General features: G+C 35.1%; 3 protein-coding genes across 3 annotated transcripts in view; 2 read left to right on the forward strand and 1 right to left on the reverse strand.

Annotated features, from left to right (window-relative positions):
* Positions 1-10126: 10126 nt before the first annotated feature.
* LOC107031163 (photosystem I reaction center subunit IV B, chloroplastic) lies at positions 10127-11521 on the forward strand. Its single transcript, XM_015232414.1, has 3 exons — positions 10127-10755; positions 11114-11179; positions 11272-11521. The coding sequence occupies exons 1-3, from the start codon at positions 10504-10506 to the stop codon at positions 11374-11376; spliced, it is 423 nt and encodes a 140-aa protein (XP_015087900.1). The 5' UTR covers positions 10127-10503; the 3' UTR covers positions 11377-11521.
* On the reverse strand, positions 11364-15892 carry LOC107031162 (protein LOW PSII ACCUMULATION 1, chloroplastic). Its single transcript, XM_015232413.2, has 5 exons — positions 15520-15892; positions 13031-13603; positions 12841-12891; positions 12207-12595; positions 11364-11976 (listed from the first exon to the last, which is right to left on the reverse strand). Exons 1-4 carry the CDS (start codon positions 15720-15722, stop codon positions 12454-12456), a joined length of 969 nt encoding a protein of 322 aa, XP_015087899.1. The 5' UTR covers positions 15723-15892; the 3' UTR covers positions 11364-11976; positions 12207-12453.
* Positions 15893-17456: 1564 nt separating this feature from the next.
* The window catches only part of LOC107030773 (glutathione transferase GST 23-like), a 7037-nt gene continuing 5411 nt past the window's right edge, over positions 17457-19082 (forward strand). Inside the window, exon 1 of the mRNA XM_015232028.2 lies at positions 17457-17880. Coding sequence (XP_015087514.1) covers positions 17569-17880 — 312 coding nt within the window. The 5' untranslated portion in view covers positions 17457-17568. The remainder of the gene's footprint in view (positions 17881-19082) is intronic.

The raw sequence follows: 19082 nt of genomic DNA on the forward strand, positions 1-19082 counted from the left end.
AAAGAGTTTGTTTTATTTTAAAGATATTTTCGACTTTTTAGGAGTCGCCGCTTAATTTTGAGAAAATTAAGAAAACTCATTCTCAAAACAACTTAAACAGAAAAATCATTTTGAAAATATTTTAAGGGTTCGGGATTCCTATTAGCGTCTTAGGAAGGTGTTGAAGGCACCTAAGACGCTCCGCTTAATACGGTTTTCCGGCGATTAACTATTTGACTATTTTATTTTAACGTTTGCGAATCTTTTGTTATTTGAACTTATTAGAATATTACTTAGACAAATTTACAGGTTTGAAATATTTGTTGTTTTAAAATTTAATTTTAGTTTTAAGTTTGATAAAATAATAGGCGTTCGATGGGGTTTGGAGTCTTTCAATCCTAAACTAACGGCATTTAAACAAAACGTAGGCAAATAGTAGAGAGAGAGAGAGAGAGAGATTTTGGGTCCAGATTCGGGTTCTGTTCGCCTTGACCGAATCTTGGACCCACCTATTTTTGGGTGTTGACCCATTTTTCTTTCGCACCTGTCCTAGTCTAAGCATACGAAAAATAAAAATAAGAAAGTAAAAACCGACAAAGGGGCTTATGCCCATTACAAATAAAAATACAACATATAAGATAAAGAAATCTTCTAATCCATCTTGATCTTTTCTTCAATCTTCCTGGAATTTTCGAATTTCGCCCGTTGTCTTGACTCGATAAGATTTTGAACCTTTACGGCTCAACGAAGATGTGTGAGATGGAAATCGAGTCCATGGGGACTCACGAATAGTTTCACATGCAATAAAATGACAATGGATTAGCATATGAAGTGGTAAAATAATCAAACGAATCTTTGAGCAAAACAATCTTGAGCAAAACAGAGAATAAGAAAGAAACATACATCCCTTTAAAGATTTGAGTTAAGCTAGAGCAAAATGACTTACAAATAACTATGAAACAAGCTTATAAAAATTCACAGAAAGAAAAAAAAAGAAAAGCAACAAGCAGTACACATATCATAAGAATACATTTATGGCATGACATGTTCAATAGACATAAGTAAGGCAGTAGTCATCCAAAATGATTATAAGAATTTGAGATTTATACTAGGAAAAAATTATGGACAGCAGATTAAGAAGATAACCAAAAATGATCACACGCCATTTTTAACATCATCTTGAAACACAGTGGAGAGAAGAGAAAGGGGAGGTCAGTATGCCGTTGCCAAAACACACAAGACCAAACACGTATATTCGACATTCTAATATCTCTACACATTTTGGTCCAAAACAAAACAGAAAGACCAGCAGATTGATTAACAACATTACATGTCATCAGGCGATGGCTCTTCGAAACAGAACAGAGTCACGACCAACACGATAAGGTCTATGCCATGACAAACTCGTAACAATAGAAAGCGACATAAGACGAACAACATAACGAAACAGAACTGTAATACATGATACATCACAGACTCGAACCAAAACCAGCAAATAAACAACCTATATTCACAGCAACAGGCCTTGCGTACTCACAGTCGAACTTTTAACGCATTTTTGATTCAAAACAGCCGAAAGAACATTCAAATCAATTAATAGCACACTCCGAACACCAGAACAGCGACAAACTGGTTTCGAAACAAAAGAAAAGAAAAACGCAGAAACAGTGAGAAGCAGGGGAAGGTTACCTGTTCGAAAGCAGCGGCTGGGAGCAGACGAGCAAGTGCGAGCTATTCCACCACACGAACACGAACGGAGCTCAGCTTCAGACGGAATATCACTCCGAAGTTGGATTCGAGGGGGGGGCGACTCGACAGCAACCCGAACAATGAAATAAAATAGGAGGGGAAAGGAAAAATAGACTAAGCTCACTATCGTTTGACTCGATCGAGACACTGCAAACTCAAGGAAGGTTTTCCGAAAACTCTCCTAAGCTTTTAACCCAAAACCTCCAACCAAAAGAGCTAACCAAATTTTCTAACTCCTAAAAAATCTCACCCCCGTTCCCTTTACGAAATTTTCAACTAAAAGAACTAACAACAACCAACATTTTCTCCCTCAAAAATCTCCCTCTAAAAATTCTATTTTAAACTCAAGTTTTCCCTCTCTGAGATTTTTCAACCTAAAATCGCTAAAACCAGATTTTTTCCAATCCGAAAACCAACCTCTATTCTGAAAATGGAGGGGGGTTTCTATAGAGGGACGCTAGGGTTTCGAAGGGAGCGGGTAAGGCGATTTTAGCCCATTTCAAATTCGAAATTCGAAATCTCCCCCTTATCCGGAAGGACGATTCGAGCGGGAAGAGAGGTGGAGGGACGAGATCATTTCACCGTCCTTGCGAGCTACGTGGCGCGATCTTGGCGTGGCAAGGACGAAGCACGTCTGGCAGAGCTGAAATCCAGCCTGCCCTTGCTGCTGCGACGCGTACGAGCTGCAGAGAAAAGTGAGTCCAAAGAGCCGTTGTGCAGCTCGCGCGTGGGAGAGAGGAGGAACGCGGAGGAGAGAGACGCGGGGTTTCTGGGAATTGCTGCGTTTTCTGGGTTCGTCTGCGTTTTCTGGGTTTTTGTCTGAAGAAACGTGGGGGGAAGGGAGATGAGAGAGAAGGGAGAGAGCGTGGGGGAGACGCGAGAGGGAGAGACGCGTCTGGGGAAGTTTCCGTTGGGNCGTTTGGGGTTCTGTTTTTCTCTGCGTTTTTTCTGGGTTCTGGGAATTGTTCCGTTCTGGGAAATGGCGTGGGTGAGGGGAAGAAGGAAAAGGGGATGGGTCGGGTCGGCGGGTCAAAAGATTGGGGCTGGGTCGGGTAGGAAATTAAAGTGGTTTTGGGTTGGGCTGGATTTAATTTAGTGGGTTGGATTAAATTGGTGGGGGTAAAAGGGGTGGGCTTGGAGAAAGGAAGAGAAGGGGAGTGGGCCGCCGGATTTTGGAGAGGAGGCCCACATATGGTCTTGCACATCAAAAAGGGAAATGGATTGGGTTGAGGAGCAATTCGGGATGGGCCTGGGAATTAAGAAATGGGCCGTTGGGTTTTGAAAAAAAATGAAAGAGGGAATTGGGTTAATTGACAAAACTTAATTAAAATGACGAATTTTTGCATTAACCAATTAACAAGCCCTTTTTATTTAGTAAAATAATTATTAAAATCGTAAAAAGTGATTCGAAAGTATAATTTTAATCTAGATTAAACTCGTTTAATAAAATACTTAGGTGTATATTTTGATGATTTTTTTGAATAATCATAACCTATACTACTTATATACATAATTATGTAAATATGTATATTACCTAAAAAATTGTGACAAAGGCATTCAAAGTAACATAAGGTTCATGTATTATATTAGTATATTCGTAAAATTTATAAAACTAATTAATTTAAATTATTTGGAAAATTTAGGAAGCTCGATAATTAATTTATACCAGCGCGGGTCAAAAATTGGGTGTCAACAATCGCTTGACTTTACGTAGTCAATTGTGATAATTCCACTAGAGAGCAGTTGTCTTATGGTGTTATGTCTACGTCGTATATGACGAGACTTCCCGTTGTACATAACGCTCCCTGCCCTACCTATTGCTGCTTGACTATCGCAATGTATGCAAATTGGTCCAACAGGTTTGGGCCAGAATGGAATATCCTCTAGGAAATTCCAGAGCCATTCCGCTTCTTCACCAGCCTTATCCAAAGCAATGAATTAAGATTCCATTGTGGAGCGAGCAATACATGTCTGTTTGGAAGATTTCCAAGAGACAGCTCCTCCACCAAGTATGAATACATAACCACTCGTGGATTTTACATCATTTGACCCGGTGATCCAATTTGCATCACTATATCCTTCAATCACAGCAGGATATTTATTATAATGCAAAGCATAATGTTGTGTCCATTTTAGATAACCCAACACACGTTTCATAGCCATCCAGTGAGTTTGATTCGGATTACTAGTGTACCGACTCAGTTTACTAATAGCACATGCTATATCTGGTCGCGTGCAATTCATAATATACATCAAACTTCCCAACACTCTGGCATATTCCAATTGAGAGTCACTTTGACCTTCATTCTTTTTAAATGTACAACTTAAATCAATTGGAGTTTTGACTACATTGAAATTCAAGTAATTGAACTTATCCAATACTTTTTCAATATAATGAGATTGAGATAATGCTAGTCCCTGGGGAGTTTTGATAATCCTGACCCCTAAGATCAAATCAGCAACTCCTAAGTCTTTCATATCGAACTTGCTGGACAACATGCGCTTAGTAGCATTTATATCGTCAATTTCTTTACTCATTATTAACATGTCATCAACATACAAACAAACAATGACTTCATGATTCATAACGTTTTTAATGTAAACACATTTATCACATTCGTTAATCTTGAATCCATTTGCCAACATTATTTGATCAAATTTAGCATGCCATTGTTTGGGTGCTTGCTTGAGTCCATAAAGTGACTTCACAAGTCTGCACACTTTCTTTTCTTTACCAGGAACTATAAACCCTTCAGGTTGTTCCATGTAAATTTCTTCCTCTAACTCTCCATTTAAGAAGGCTGTCTTTACATCCATTTGGTGGATTTTAAGATCATGCACTGCTGCTAGTGCTATTAACATCCTAATTGATGTTATCCTTGTTACTGGAGAATATGTGTCAAAGTAGTCCAGACCTTCCTTTTGTCTGTACCCTTTGACTACCAGTCTAGCCTTGTATTTGTCAATAGTCCCATCAGGTTTCATTTTCCTTTTAAAGATCCATTTTGATCCTAAAGGTTTATTTCCTGGAGGAAGATCAGTCAATTCCCAAGTGTGATTGCTTAAAATTGATTCAATCTCACTATTGACTGCTTCTTTCCAATAAGTTGACTCTGACGAAGACATAGCTGCTTTAAATGTTTGAGGCTCATTTTCAAGCAATAGTGCTACAAAATCTGGTCCGAAAGAAACAGATTTTCGTTGTCGAGTACTTCGCCTAGGTTCCTCACTAGTTAGAATATTTTCCATTGATTCTTCTCGTGGTCGTTTAGGTCTTTCACTTGTTGACTCACTTTCAGTTTTATATGGATAAATGTTTTCAAAAAACTCTGCATTATCTGATTCAATTATCGTATTAACATGAATCTCAGGATTATCAGATTTGTGAACCAAAAATCGACAGGCTTTACTATTCACAGCATACCCAATAAAGACACAATCTATTGTTTTGGGTCCAATTTTAACCCTCTTAGGTAAAGGAACCTCTACCTTGGCTAAACACCCCCACACTTTGAAATATTTCAAGTTGGGTTTTCTTCCTTTCCACAACTCATATGGAATTGATTGTGTTTTTCGATGGGGTACTCTATTGAGTATTTTATTAGCTGTAAGGATGGCTTCCCCCCAAAGATTTCGCGGTGAACCAGAATTGATCATTAAGGCATTCATCATTTCCTTTAATGTTCTGTTCTTCCGTTCTGCCAAACCATTTGACTGTGGTGTATAAGGTGCAGTAGTTTGATGAATAATACCATATTCCAAACATATCTCTGCAAAAGGAGATTCATATTCTCCACCCCTATCACTCCGAATCATTTTTATCTTTAGATTCAATTGGTTTTCCACTTCATTTTTGTATTGCTTAAATGCATCAATTGCTTCATCCTTACTATTAAGCAAATATACATAACAAAATCGAGTGCAGTCATCAATAAAAGTTATAAAATATTTTTTTCCACCACGAGATGGTGTTGACTTCATATCGCATATATCTGTGTGAATTAAGTCTAAAGTTTTAGAATTTCTTTCAACAGACTTGTAAGGATGTTTAACAAACTTACTTTTCACACAAATTTCACATTTCGACTTATCGCATTTAAAATCAGGCAATACTTCTAGATTAACCAATTTTCGCAAGGCTTTGTAATTTACATGTCCCAAACGGGCATGCCATAAATCACTTAACTCCAATAAGTAAACAGAAGCAGAATTTTTATTAATACTGTCAATAACCATTACATTTAGTTTGAAAAGACCCTCATTGAGGTAGCCCTTTCCTATGAACATTTCATTCTTACTTATTACAGCTTTATCACTAACTAGGACACACTTAAACCCGTTCTTAACGAGTAGTGCAGCAGAAACTAAATTCTTCCTAATAGTAGGGACATGCAGAACATTGTTCAAAGTCAACACCTTGCCGGATGTCATTTTCAACATTACTTTCCCAGTTCCTGCAATCCTTGCTGTTGCTGTGTTTCCCATGAATAAATCTTCATCGTACTCAGCAGGAGTGTACGTTGCAAAGGCTTCTTTTGCAGAGCAAATATGTCTAGTAGCACCTGAGTCGAGAAACCACTCCTTGGGATTTCCAACTAAGTTACACTCTGATATCATTGCACACAAGTCATCTGCATCTTCCATCTTTTCCACGATGTTTGCTTGACTTTTGCCTTTGCCTTTGTTTTTGTCCTTTCTTGGAGCATGACAATCAGAAGATCTATGACCAGCCTTGCCACAATTATAACAGTTGCCTTTGAATTTCTTCTTGGCCTGTTCTGACTTCTGCCCGTTGGACTTCTTTCTCTTTTTGTCTTTGGTAGGAGCTTCTTCAACAATATTAACTCCAATGATTGTTGAACTCTTACGCGACTTCTTTTCGGCATTTCTGTTATCTTCCTCAATCTTGAGCCGAATCACAAGATCTTCAAGCTTCATTTCTTTACGCTTGTGCTTTAGATAATTCTTGAAATCATTCCACGAAGGAGGCAACTTCTCGATCATTGCAGCCACTTGAAAAGCTTCATTTACTACCATATCTTCAGCAATCAGATCATGGAGAATAAGTTGAAGTTCCTGCACTTGTGATCCAACAGTTTTACTATCTACCATTTTATAGTCTAAAAACTTTGCGACCACAACCTTTTTCAAGCATGCATTTTATGTCTTATATTTCTTCTCAAGTGCATTCCACAACTCTTTTGAAGTTGTTATTGCACTATAGACATTATATAAGTCATCCTCTAAAGCACTCAAAATGTAACCTTTACATAGGAAGTCTGACTGTTTCCATGCTTCAACAATCATAAATTTTTCCCTGTCTGGCATATCATCAGCAGGAACTGGAGTATCTTCACTTGTAAATTTCTGCAGACCAAGAGTGGTAAGCCAGAAAAATACTCGTTGCTGCCATCCTTTGAAATTCACACCTGTGAATTTACCCGGTTTCTCTGCTTGTGATACAAGAGTTCGGGTTGGTGCAGCAACAGCCACTGTAACACCAGTGTTTTCCATTTCTGATAAACAAAATTGATACAATATAAGTAAGCAATAAACTATAATTGCAGACTTAAAGAGTATAAAATTACAAAGATTTTTGTCTCCACCAGAAACACAGATTTAATAATTTCCTTAAGATTGTTGTCAATCTGTGTTATGAAAATCAGAAATTACTGGTTGTAATAAATCATTCAGAAACACGAAGTAACTGAGATTTTTAGAACCAGTAAATAAGATGAACAGAAAAATAATTGAATCTGTAAAACTTACCAGAATTTGGAATACTGTTTTTGATAATTTAGGAAGAAAATCAAGTCCACTGAATTCACAGTATCCCCTTAAGGAAATTATTCCCCTCTAGTATCCGAGGTTTGATTTGGAATATAACCTCCCAGGGTAAAATGATCTTAATCAGTAGAGTATAGATACCAAAAACTCTACTGTCAGCGAATCAATCCACAGCAGGAAAGTACACGAAGAAATATGTGTTTTTAAGAAGAAGGAAGATCAGAAAATTCGTAGGGAAATATTCTGAAGACTGAATGGTATTTATAAGCAAGAAGAATATATTCTGAAAGGTTGCTACCCTTTCAGAATTAACACGACCATTAATGAAAGGTTGCAAACTTTCAAATGGTATTGACTGTTCCTGAAAGTTGCAACCTTTCAGATCAGTCATGGCGGGAATTTTAAATATAACGGAACGAGTCACGCGCGCGGTCGGGTCGGGTTAACTAAAAAGTTGAAAACATTTCGGTTAACTTCTGTTATCAACTAATTAATTGAAAATAATTTTTGGCCATTTAATTAATTAAATAAATAATTAAAATAAATTTGTCCAAAAAATTATCTCTTGATCGATCATTTGCCGAAGCCGAAGCCGAAGCCGTAGCCGTAGCCGAAGCCAAAGCGAGCGAGCGACGTCCCTCTTTCCAACCCTTTTAACAATTAATAGGAGTGTTTATTTATTTAAACTCTGCTATTTTCATTTCCATTACCGATGAGGGACTATTGCCTTTTTCATTAAAGCATTAGAGGACTTTTCAAGTTCCCAACCTTTCAAGTTCTAAACTTTTCAAATTTCTCTCCTTCCCTCTATTTCCCATCAATTCTTGCTACATACCCAACAGATTTCTCATCACCGGTTTCGAAGGGGAAAGAGGAACAGCGGTCGGGTTGGATATTTTGGAATGGACTGGAGGCTGAATGGGATAATTAGTTGGACAAGTTGGGCTTACTAAATTGAGAAAAAGGGAAAACAATTGGGTCAAGGGGGTTGGGCTGATAAAAGAAAAATGCACGCTGGTCTCGGGATTTTGATTTGGATTTAGCTGAACAAAAAACAAAAGCTGAGTCACAGGATTGTTGTTGTAATTATATTGGGCTGGAAATCGAATAAAAAGGGTTTTGGGCTTGAAGTAGTGGGCTGCTGGACAAAAGAGATGGAGTTCAAAATTTGGCCTTATACAACTAAATGGATTGTTGATTTAACCAAATTGGAACTTATTAATAAATCTGGCGAAACATAGATAGGACAAGCTCTTAGTAATTAATTAACGAGTTTCTTAATTTTGACGAAATAAAATAATTAATTTAGTCAAATAATATTAAACAATTAAGCTAATTAACCAAATATTTAACAGAATCTTTTTGAGACGATTTTCGAATGTATATATAATTACGTAAATTGTATATCTTAACTAAAAATTTATGATGAGTGATGAGATTAATTTAAAATAACTTAAAACATCTTAAACCTTATAAATCTTATTATTTCAAATAGTTAGAATCAAGAAGCTCGTTAATTAATTCATATCGTTAATAAATAATCAGGCGTGAGCCATAACACGACATTAATACTTCAAACTTATGAGTGGTGAGAGTGCACATATATCTAACTTCATTTCTGACGTATCGATATCTTACAATATAACAATCACTTACCAACTCTGCAATAATTAAGTAGTCACACAATCAAGAAAATCATATCCTTACTGATCTCTCACAATATAATCTTTGATCTCATCAGTTTCAACTATTTCATCTGTCGCCCACACAATCGCTCATCTATACACATGCTATAGAGTTGTTAATTTTGCTCATCTAGTAATAATAACTTATGGGGAATCAAGTGTCTATGTATCATATAAATGGTTACTGGATTCCACACACAATCACTCACATCAGGCTCAACCACTCATCATCAAAATAATATATATATCCAATCACATAATCATGTATCTTATCAATGTTAAGCCACATAGGATTTTAAAATGTCACAGTGAAAATGTTTAAAATAGAGGTATATGTGATGAGTATTTTATCAACGAGATTATAAATAGCTCTTTAATATAACGAAGAACGAACTTAACTAATAAATTAAAATTAAAATGGTATTTTTCGACTCCTTTTCCTAAAAAAAAAATTTTAAAAAAAAAATTATAATTCAAAATTCATTCACTTGTGCACTAGTTGGTCTTCTTGGAGAACTGTCCTGGAGCTCTTGTTCACATGTTGGTCATTCTAAAATGAACTTTTATTTTGGAGGAAGCATCTCTTCACAGTATTATGTAATTCAATCATACAGGGAACATCCTTTTCAGACATTCTAAAAGGAAAAATAGACTATATATATATTAATTGAGGAAAATAATAAATGTGTTAATGTGAGCTAATAATAAGAGATATTAATGCTTATAAGGGTTCCTGTTAAAAGAATCACCATTACCTATTCATTTTAAATATCATAAAAGTCAAAATAGCTCAATTTTACATTAAAATATTTTTTATAAACCTTGGTGGTTAAACCAGCTTGCGCACACCTCAACTAATTTCAACATACCTCATAGATATCAAATAACTCTAGTCATCAAGAAAGATAAGAAGAAATCACCTAATCTTTGTTTCGATGAAATTGAACCTTGAACCTCATGATTATCAACCAACTATGTATACATTAATCACTTAGTCGCACCGTTAAAAGCACAATTAAAAATTAATTATACACTATGAATAACAAAAAATAAGCAAAATATGTGAGACGAAATAAAAGGGGTAACATTATCCATAAGAATTGGATATGGTACCATGTGGCAGCGTGTCAGTGGATGGAGCAATGTCGTGTGGTAGTTAGGTTGATCTTTTGCCCAGGAAAAAGATATCCCATTAACTCAAGGCCTCTCAAATCCTACTTCTGCTTTTGCTCCTTACATTAATTTTCATCATTTCTCTGCAGCAGAAGAACAAGTTCAGACAAAGAAACACATAAAAAAAAGCATGGCAAGTAGCAGCATGGCTTCTGCTGCATCTGGTTTTATGGTGGCAACCCCTAATGTCACCTCTAACTCTGCTCCAAAGAGCTCTATGTTATCTTTCTCCTCCAAGAACACCACCACCAACATCCCCAGGCTCGTTGTACGGGCCGCGGAAGAAGCTGCACCACCAGCTCCTACTGCCACTGCTGAAGGCGAAGCTCCTCCTGCCAAAGCTGCCAAGCCACCTCCAATTGGACCCAAGAGAGGAGCCAAAGTAAGTTGTTCAATAAAAGAAATAACACCAACTTATCTCTTATATAGTATGTATTCACACTGGTGATTCAAGATTTAAAAGCAGTAAAAGTATATAGACACATATATATAGATGCTACTTCAACATTTATGATTGGATTTTAACATACAGGTTGTTATCACAAAAACTCAATCTACTTAAGAAATTATGGGCTCAAAAAAAAAGTAGCACACTTGTGTCTAAATATCATTAATTTTTATCCAAGTATTATAGTTTAAGTCTGTTATAGTAGGCATTTGTACATCCACAGTCTCTTATGGTGGTGTCCTCAGCTCAGGCTGTTCATTACCAATTGATTCTTAAAATGTTCTGAATACAGGTGAGAATTTTAAGAAAGGAGTCCTACTGGTACAAGGGTACCGGCTCAGTTGTAGCAGTTGATCAGGTAAGGGAATTGATTGGAATCCATGTTCTTTGTCACTTGTGAGAGTTGAAATTTAATACCTTTTGATGTTATTGTTAATGGTGATGTTGCAGGATCCAAAAACACGCTACCCAGTTGTAGTGAGGTTCAACAAAGTGAACTATGCTAATGTATCCACTAACAACTACGCATTGGACGAAGTTGAAGAAGTGAAATGAAGGAGTGGAAGTAATTAGTTCAAGGTTTTCCATATTTGTAATATGTCCAGCCCTGTGCTTTCCATGTTTTATCTCTAGTTATATACTGGCTTTGAATGTGAATGTGTATCATAATTTTCTGGCAACTTTCTCCCCCCATTTCTTATTTAGCGTGTTGCCATTACTCGATTCCATTCCTACTATCTAGCGAACATCATGTTGGAGAGGTTTGTGTCTGTATGACGGGTCTACACCTTAAGGTAGACTATCTAATTAAGGACATAAAGAATGATCAGAACCCCCAAAATACTAACATATTTGCTGTGCTCTTTGGTAACTAAGTGTGAATCATATGCTACCTTGTATAGAAAACAGTTATATGGCTAAAACAGCACAAATTAAATCATGGTTCAGAACTCAAAGAGAGGAAAGAGTTTTTACCTCAATGCAGTAACAGGGCACGGGATCCATTCACCGTTCCCATTCCTGTCTTTTGGCTTACACTTTAATTGATCTCTCTTGTTTCCATTCCATTGTGAGATGATAGAGATCAAAGTAGCATGTACCCCAAAGTCTGACTACGGCAAGACATTTTCATGTTTTGGAAGCAAAGAAATGTAGCTATTCAATAGGAAAAAGACACTACGAATCAAAACGTCAATTATAGACGACAGTAATAATCTATGGAAATATGAAAATTTTGAGGACTTCCATTTTTACACGTCAATAGACAACTTTATCTAACAAATAAACTTATTATGGAAAAAATAGTAATAAATATCACATTCCCATTTTCGGTCATAGGCTTATTAAAACTTGATCCACGTAATTATGGGAGGGGATATACATACGTGAGCAACATGCATACCCTGGCTCCCATCCCCTGCTTCCACTGTCGGAAACATCCTGGCCTGGATACACGTGAAGTTAACCTCACCAACAAAGAAAAAAGAGAGGGAGGAACGGAGTAAACGAAGCAAAAGATAATTTGGTGAATGCTGCAATTATATATTGAAGAGGAAAAATGTACATTGTCAACATAATATAATATAGTTATTCAAAGAATAAGAAAGAGAAGACAATATCTGATCTCAATTCTTAAAGCACTCGTCCATCCATGCCATCAAGAAGACCAGACCAAATGCCCTTTACTGGTGGCAATTGCAATACGAAAGCATTCCAAGAAGGACAACCAACACCACTGCCACGCACACGACCATCCAGGCGTAGAGATAAATACCTGCACATGATTAAAATGACTAAACATCATTCAACTGTTTAAAGTTAGTAACTCTTATATAACAGTGTCTACTAGCATTACAAGATTTGTTCAAAGATTCACGTAAAACCATGAAGACAGTCCATTTTTCTAAACTCAATAATGCTTACATTGCAGTCCTATTTGACACGTACCATGAAGAATTCAATCAACCGATCTTTCTCTTAGAAAACCTATATATACTACTATAGTTGCAGAATACTCACACTGGAGATTCAGGAGAAACACCGGCTAGTTTCTTCTGTTCATCTATCCACCTATCACGAATGAACCAAATATGAGAATCTTTGTTTTTACTTCTCAATGTCAATGTAATTATTGTTAATTTCAGAAGTACAAGTGAGAGAAGAAATAGTTTCAAACTAGAAAAGTTCATGTTGTTGGTAGCTCACTCACTTGGTCCACTCAGTGGCATAAATAGGAGCAAGCTGCCATAGCCTTTTTCTTCTGGAAATTTTCTCCTCAAGTTCGTCATTCTCTTCAAATTCAAAGCTAGGAGAAATTCCATCTGTTGCAAAAGGGACCACAAGCACTCCTCTTTCTAGAAGGCCCTCAGTAAATGGTGCACTGAGTTTAAAACATTCTGAAATGAAAGCCGAAGGGCCAGCAAGGATGACCAAACGAGCAATTCCTCTGAAAGCACTAACCGGGACAATTTTCTTATCATCCACACGGAGCTTAAGATTTGAGAGATTTTCCTCTCTTGCTAATTTTGCTACCTGAGCATTTTTCGCTTTATTCTCTCTATAATACAGAAAAGCAAATACGGAGACTGCACTGAGATCTATACCGAGACCTTTTAGGATCTCAGGAACTTCAGCACCTCTTGATGAATTGGCCAATGCAGCAATTAGTCGTGTAGAGGCAATAAGACCTCCAAGACCAGCGCTTGCAATAAAAGCAACATAGAAGAACATCCGAACAGACCGAAAGGGAGAAAGAACTTCACTTCTTATCTTGGCCGTAGAACTAAATAACAAATAACATAAAGGTCAAAAGATTGTTTTACTTTAAAGAAATGGTGGCAAAATATTTTGATAAAAGTTATTTAATTAGATGAGTACTGAAACTGGGGTACACATATACAGAAAACATATCCACGCTAAAGGTTGAGTTAAATTTCACACATTCTTAACAGCTGTCAGAAACTCGAAAAAGTGTAGACTTGTTATGGCTAAATGTGCAATACAAGGACCTTAATGCACACAAATAGATCTGGAAATAGCGATTGTAACACAAAATTGAGCTGTAATATTGATGCTCTTCTGGAGCAGCAAGTTCTTCGCTGTTGATTCAACAATAATACAAGGCTTGATTATAACCTTTAACAAATAACTTTTCCAAACCCATTCTGCTGCAGAGGTGAACACGTATTTGTACAAACTTTCTCCAAAGGAATTCCATTTCCAAGCATTAAGATAAACAGGGAAACTTATGAGCACACAATGAACACCCGTTAAAAGGAAAGTATCCCCCCCCCCCCATTTTTTTGCTGAGCAAACTAACTTTGTTAAAAGCTCTGAGGAGATATACCCGTAGCCCATTGGTTTGTACTCGATAAACTAATGGTTTAAGCTCCTCACTCTTACCCTTCATCCCTCCCCCCGACCAAAAGTATTCTTAGTAAGCCATTGTTTCATATATAACACGTTGTTCTGTTACCAGCTTATTTCTGTTTTAACCAAATGGCCAATACTAATAATATTTGAAATACACAAATAAACACAACAGCAAACTCCATCTCAACCGAGAAGCGAGGAAGCAATAAAACAAGTCAGTAGTCGTGTACAATTTGATGCTTTATCAAGCTAGCAATTATACGCGTCGTGAAATTTGGCCTACTCAACTTATAATACATAAATTCATAATCTGTATTCAATATGGACCAATATACCTATCCTCAAAACTTAAGGGACCATATAAGTTAAAGCTTTAATTGCATGTATTTTCTTGTCTAAATAGATCTCCACATGATTTATTTTAGATAGATTAGCCTACAAATCAAACTACTATTAGCTTAGGTTTGTACATATTGAAGGGAATATCTATCTACCGAGAATTCTGAAATTGCAAGATACTCATTCCCGCTAATAAATGACTAGATTCATACCAAATTTCTCTTGAAAATCTAGCAAAAGATGAGCAATGAGTGGAGGCATGTACTATATGTATTACCTATTCACCAGTGATATGATACACACATCACAAGCAGTAGGTTACTAACTGATGATTATTTTTCGTTTCAAGAAAGGAGACAAGCTCTTTAAACTATGTCATATCCTTCGTTGCGATTCCCTGTTACTAAAGGAGTATGCAGTAGCGTATTTAGAATAGGTTGTATGGGTTAAGCTAAGCCCACGGCTTCCAGCTCAAACCATAAACACATAAATACATATATATGTGTCTGTGGAGAGAAAAGATGTATAGAGAGTTATATATGTATCTCAAAGCACATCCTCCCAATTCAGAACACAGACGCTAACTGAGTAACAACCTATGCCTCTGATTCTGCAAAAACTTTACATACCACTAGATTAATATAGCTCGTTCAACGAAATAGGAGTTACTTATCAATGTTAACATCCAAATGACAATGATCACTCCCTTTAAAGCACATTTCTGACATCTCGCTCCTTGGTACAATTAACAGGATTTTCAATAAAACAAAGGTAAGTCTCTCCATTCATATTAATCTTCTGTTAGAAAGCTTCCTAACATATGGAATAATGAAATTCGACTGGAATTGGACGGAATAACTCCAAATTAAAACTTAGGTTTCCTTTTACTAAGGCATACTTTTAGTAATTTCTCATATTACAAGTCTTCCCTATTATAACAAAATCAAATCAACCAACAGAAGCATCTACTGGAGCTGAAATGATTACCTTATATCAGAAGAAGAAGGACTCGAATTGTTACAAACTACGGAGAGCGATTTCGGTTTGCGTCTGGAACTGGAGATGTCAGTGAAGCCGGAGTAGTATTTCCCACCATATTTCAATTGGCGGGAGAATTCGGACCGTTTAGCGGTAAGATGGAAGTTGGGAGAATTGACGGTAATATAGGAGAACAGCGCCGCCGTAGCCATGGCTGAGCAACGTTATCCCGGTAGAAATGCAGTGGTTTGTGAAGGTATAAACATGGCTGCTACCACCGTGAGTTGGGAAATGGAGGGATATTAGTTTTGGATGATCCAAACACAGCCACGACGATTTTGTCTTCCTTAATAATATTTGGCTTTTAAAATAAAACGAATTTTAAAATTATAAATTGAAGAATCTTCTTCTTTTTTTTCTCGCCAATTTGATATCCAATATATATATTCATCAAAGTTAATCTTTCGAGCAAATAATAAATTATTCCATTACGCGTAAAATAAATATGTATAACAATTACAAATTTTTAGCGGGGTTAATTAAAATAATTTGAAAATTTTAACTATTTATAATCATCATTTACAGTATTTTTAATGCAATTTTTGAATATATAAAAAATCAAAAAATAAAACAAACTAATTAAAATATATCTGATTGTTACATGTGTTAGTTATGTGTTGTCCTTTTTTTGCCATGGTAAAATTATTTCACAAGCAATTTTTTATTTTAAAGAAAGAAAGTGAGATACATAAATTATCACATATTATTTGAGGTGTCTTTTACATATTTTTATTAATTTCAACGTGATATGAAGAAATAAGCTAAATGCGTTTTTTAAACTCTAAATAATTTAAGTGTAAAACTAAAAAAACAGGTAGTCTAAATTTTTTTTGACACTTCGCTCTTTTAAAAACTCTTTAAATTTATGAAAAAAAATCATTAATTAATTTCAATGATGTGTTTATCTATATGATACATACCATCTAATAATAAGTGGCTAGATGCACACTAGTCTTGGACGACATATGTGCTTCTAATCATTGAGTAATTTGGTAATTTTGATATTAAATTAGAAAAAATGATATATAATAGCAAATTATTAATTTAAATTAAATGTTATAATCACAGTTTGATTTAACTATATCTCGTAGCAAACGGTTGTCATTCGTCAACCTCCCTGAAATTTTAGCTCGCCAGTCTCTCCCTCGCCACTCTAACTTTATACAAACGCAAATGTATAAATTGTGTTTCTGTTTGTATAAAGTAAGAGAAAATTGTATATACACATGCAAACACATATATCTTTATCTTATTCTATTTTGTCTTTCTCTCTTTCTCGTTTTATACAAACACAAATTATACAAAATACAATGTATAATTTATGTTTGTATAAAGTAAAAGAGAGAAAAATATTAGATACACAAACGTTTTATTTCGATTCAATTGTATAAAAATTTAAAGTTTTATGCAGATATACAAACACAAAAAAATGAATTGAGAGGCTATCAGCGAAATTATACAAATCTGAAGAGGAGCCAGCGAATTATACAATCTGATGCTCCATAGCAAACTTTAACTATAATTATAGCATATAAATATAATTTTTATATTTGTTATATGTGAAAGTTGCTCATTAAATTACTATTAAAAAAGATTCTTTTAATAATTCATAGATTTAGAAACTAAGAATGTAATGTAAAATATTGACTCGTGAATAAATTAAATTGTAATTAATGGAACGGGTACAATTTAAAAATAAAAAATTGAAAGATGATTCATACAATAAAAGAACCAAAAATTGATGAGCGTTAATGAATAACTAAATGAAATAAGAACATGGTTTGGGATAGGATAAACAATAAGTAGCCATCAAACCATCATTATTTAAGTTGAAATTTCTAAGCTTGACTCCACTTGTCTCATTTTTTAAAGTAAAATTTCAATCATTCAAATTGGTACAACAATAGTTTAACTTAAACTCATTAATAATTGACATTTGATCAAAAACTTAAAGCCTTGAAATTTGCAAACCACCACAACTTATTAGGGAGAAAAAAAATGGAAGAGCAAGTGAAATTGTTTGGAGCTTTTCCAAGTCCCTTTAGTTATAGGATCATTTGGGCTTTGAAACACAAGAATATTAGTTATGAATACATAGAAGAAGATCTTTCTAACAAAAGCCAACATCTTTTGACATATAACCCTATCTATAAGATGATCCCAATTCTTGTACATAATGAAAAACCAATAGTTGAATCAACAATCATTCTTGAATACATTGAAGAAACATGGCCCCAAAATCCTTTGTTCCCAAAGGATCCTTATGAAAAGGCTAAGGCTAGATTCTGGATCAAGTTCGGAGAAGATAAGGTAATAATTATTTATTCGTCTTTAATTTTGTCACGTTAGTACGTTTACTTTAGGTCTAGTTGTCGATCAAGATTCATTTAACATGTCTTAGGGATCATTTATATGTTAGTAGAAAATATAGAGAACTTTTAGGCTTTAGCGATGGAGAAATTAAGTTTTTCTAATATAGGACAAGCAAGAGCTTGATAGACAAAGAGGATTCATACCAATCTGCTTGATATTGAGGTGTAATTGTTGTTGACAAGTATGGAATTATATGAATTACATCATCTAAGATTTTAACAAATGATACTTTTTTTTTATATATTTTAGAAAGAAGTACTGAAAACACCCTAAACTAGGTGTGAATTATTAGTTTCATCTTCAAACTATTGATAGCCGTAAAAACACCCCCTTAACTTGACTAATTGAACTAAAATACATCCCCGATCTTACAACATGAGTGAAACTATCTAGCTTAGGAATATTTTTAACAGTTCTCTCGGCTTCTTATTAAGAAACCCACGCTTCTACAAGAGCTTGAGCTATATGGTTATGTCATATGGCAGATTGAGGATGATCGAGGGTGTATCTAGCTTTTAGTTAGTCAAGTAGAAGGGTGTTTTCAAGACTGTCAATATTCTGAAGACGAAACTAATCACTTACACCAAGATTTCAATACTTGTCTCTATATTTTATAGATTGACAACATACCCTCATGTATAGGCCTAATCATTCTCTTGACTATGAGTCTTGAGCCAAAGACACAAGGTTTTGCGTTGATGGATAAGATTCAAACTTATAATAGTATATTTTGTTGAATTATGTGAACTATCTCATCAAAAAATAGTACTAAATTTAATAGGTCCCACTACTAAAAAAAGACCAAAAAGAGACCTAAAAATGGAGACCTCAAAAATAGGTCAATAATAAGAGACCTCATGAGGTCGCTATTTAAATTAATATCTTTTAATTTTTTTTTTAATGTAGGAGAGACCTCGTGAGGTCAATTTAATGAATAAATTTTTTTTTTTACCTAACTTATTTAAAATTTTTAAATTTTTAATCTAATTCTCATAAAATTGGAGACCTCATGAGGTCTCTTTTTTTTTAACTATTCAATTAAATTAAATTATTATTTTTAATTTAACAAGTAGAGACCTCATGAGGTCTCTACTTGTTAAATTAAAAATAATAATTTAATTTAATTGAATATTTAAAAA

The sequence above is a fragment of the Solanum pennellii genome, chromosome 9, assembly GCF_001406875.1.
Source record: "Solanum pennellii chromosome 9, SPENNV200".
Classification (NCBI taxonomy): Eukaryota; Viridiplantae; Streptophyta; class Magnoliopsida; order Solanales; family Solanaceae; genus Solanum; species Solanum pennellii.

What these genes read in the sequence shown, in the direction of transcription:
- LOC107031162 (XM_015232413.2), bottom strand. Translation starts at nt 15,722, where the DNA reads ATGGCTACGGCGGCGCTGTTCTCCTATATTACCGTCAATTCTCCCAAC. An exon ending in CCTTCTTCTTCTGATATAAG is followed by an intron (nt 13,604 to 15,519) that starts GTAATCATTTCA and finishes TTTGTTATTTAG; the next exon opens with TTCTACGGCCAAGATAAGAA. An exon ending in TATGCCACTGAGTGGACCAA is followed by an intron (nt 12,892 to 13,030) that starts GTGAGTGAGCTA and finishes CATTCGTGATAG; the next exon opens with GTGGATAGATGAACAGAAGA.
- LOC107031163 (XM_015232414.1), top strand. Translation starts at nt 10,504, where the DNA reads ATGGCAAGTAGCAGCATGGCTTCTGCTGCATCTGGTTTTATGGTGGCA. An exon ending in GACCCAAGAGAGGAGCCAAA is followed by an intron (nt 10,756 to 11,113) that starts GTAAGTTGTTCA and finishes TTCTGAATACAG; the next exon opens with GTGAGAATTTTAAGAAAGGA. An exon ending in CAGTTGTAGCAGTTGATCAG is followed by an intron (nt 11,180 to 11,271) that starts GTAAGGGAATTG and finishes GTGATGTTGCAG; the next exon opens with GATCCAAAAACACGCTACCC.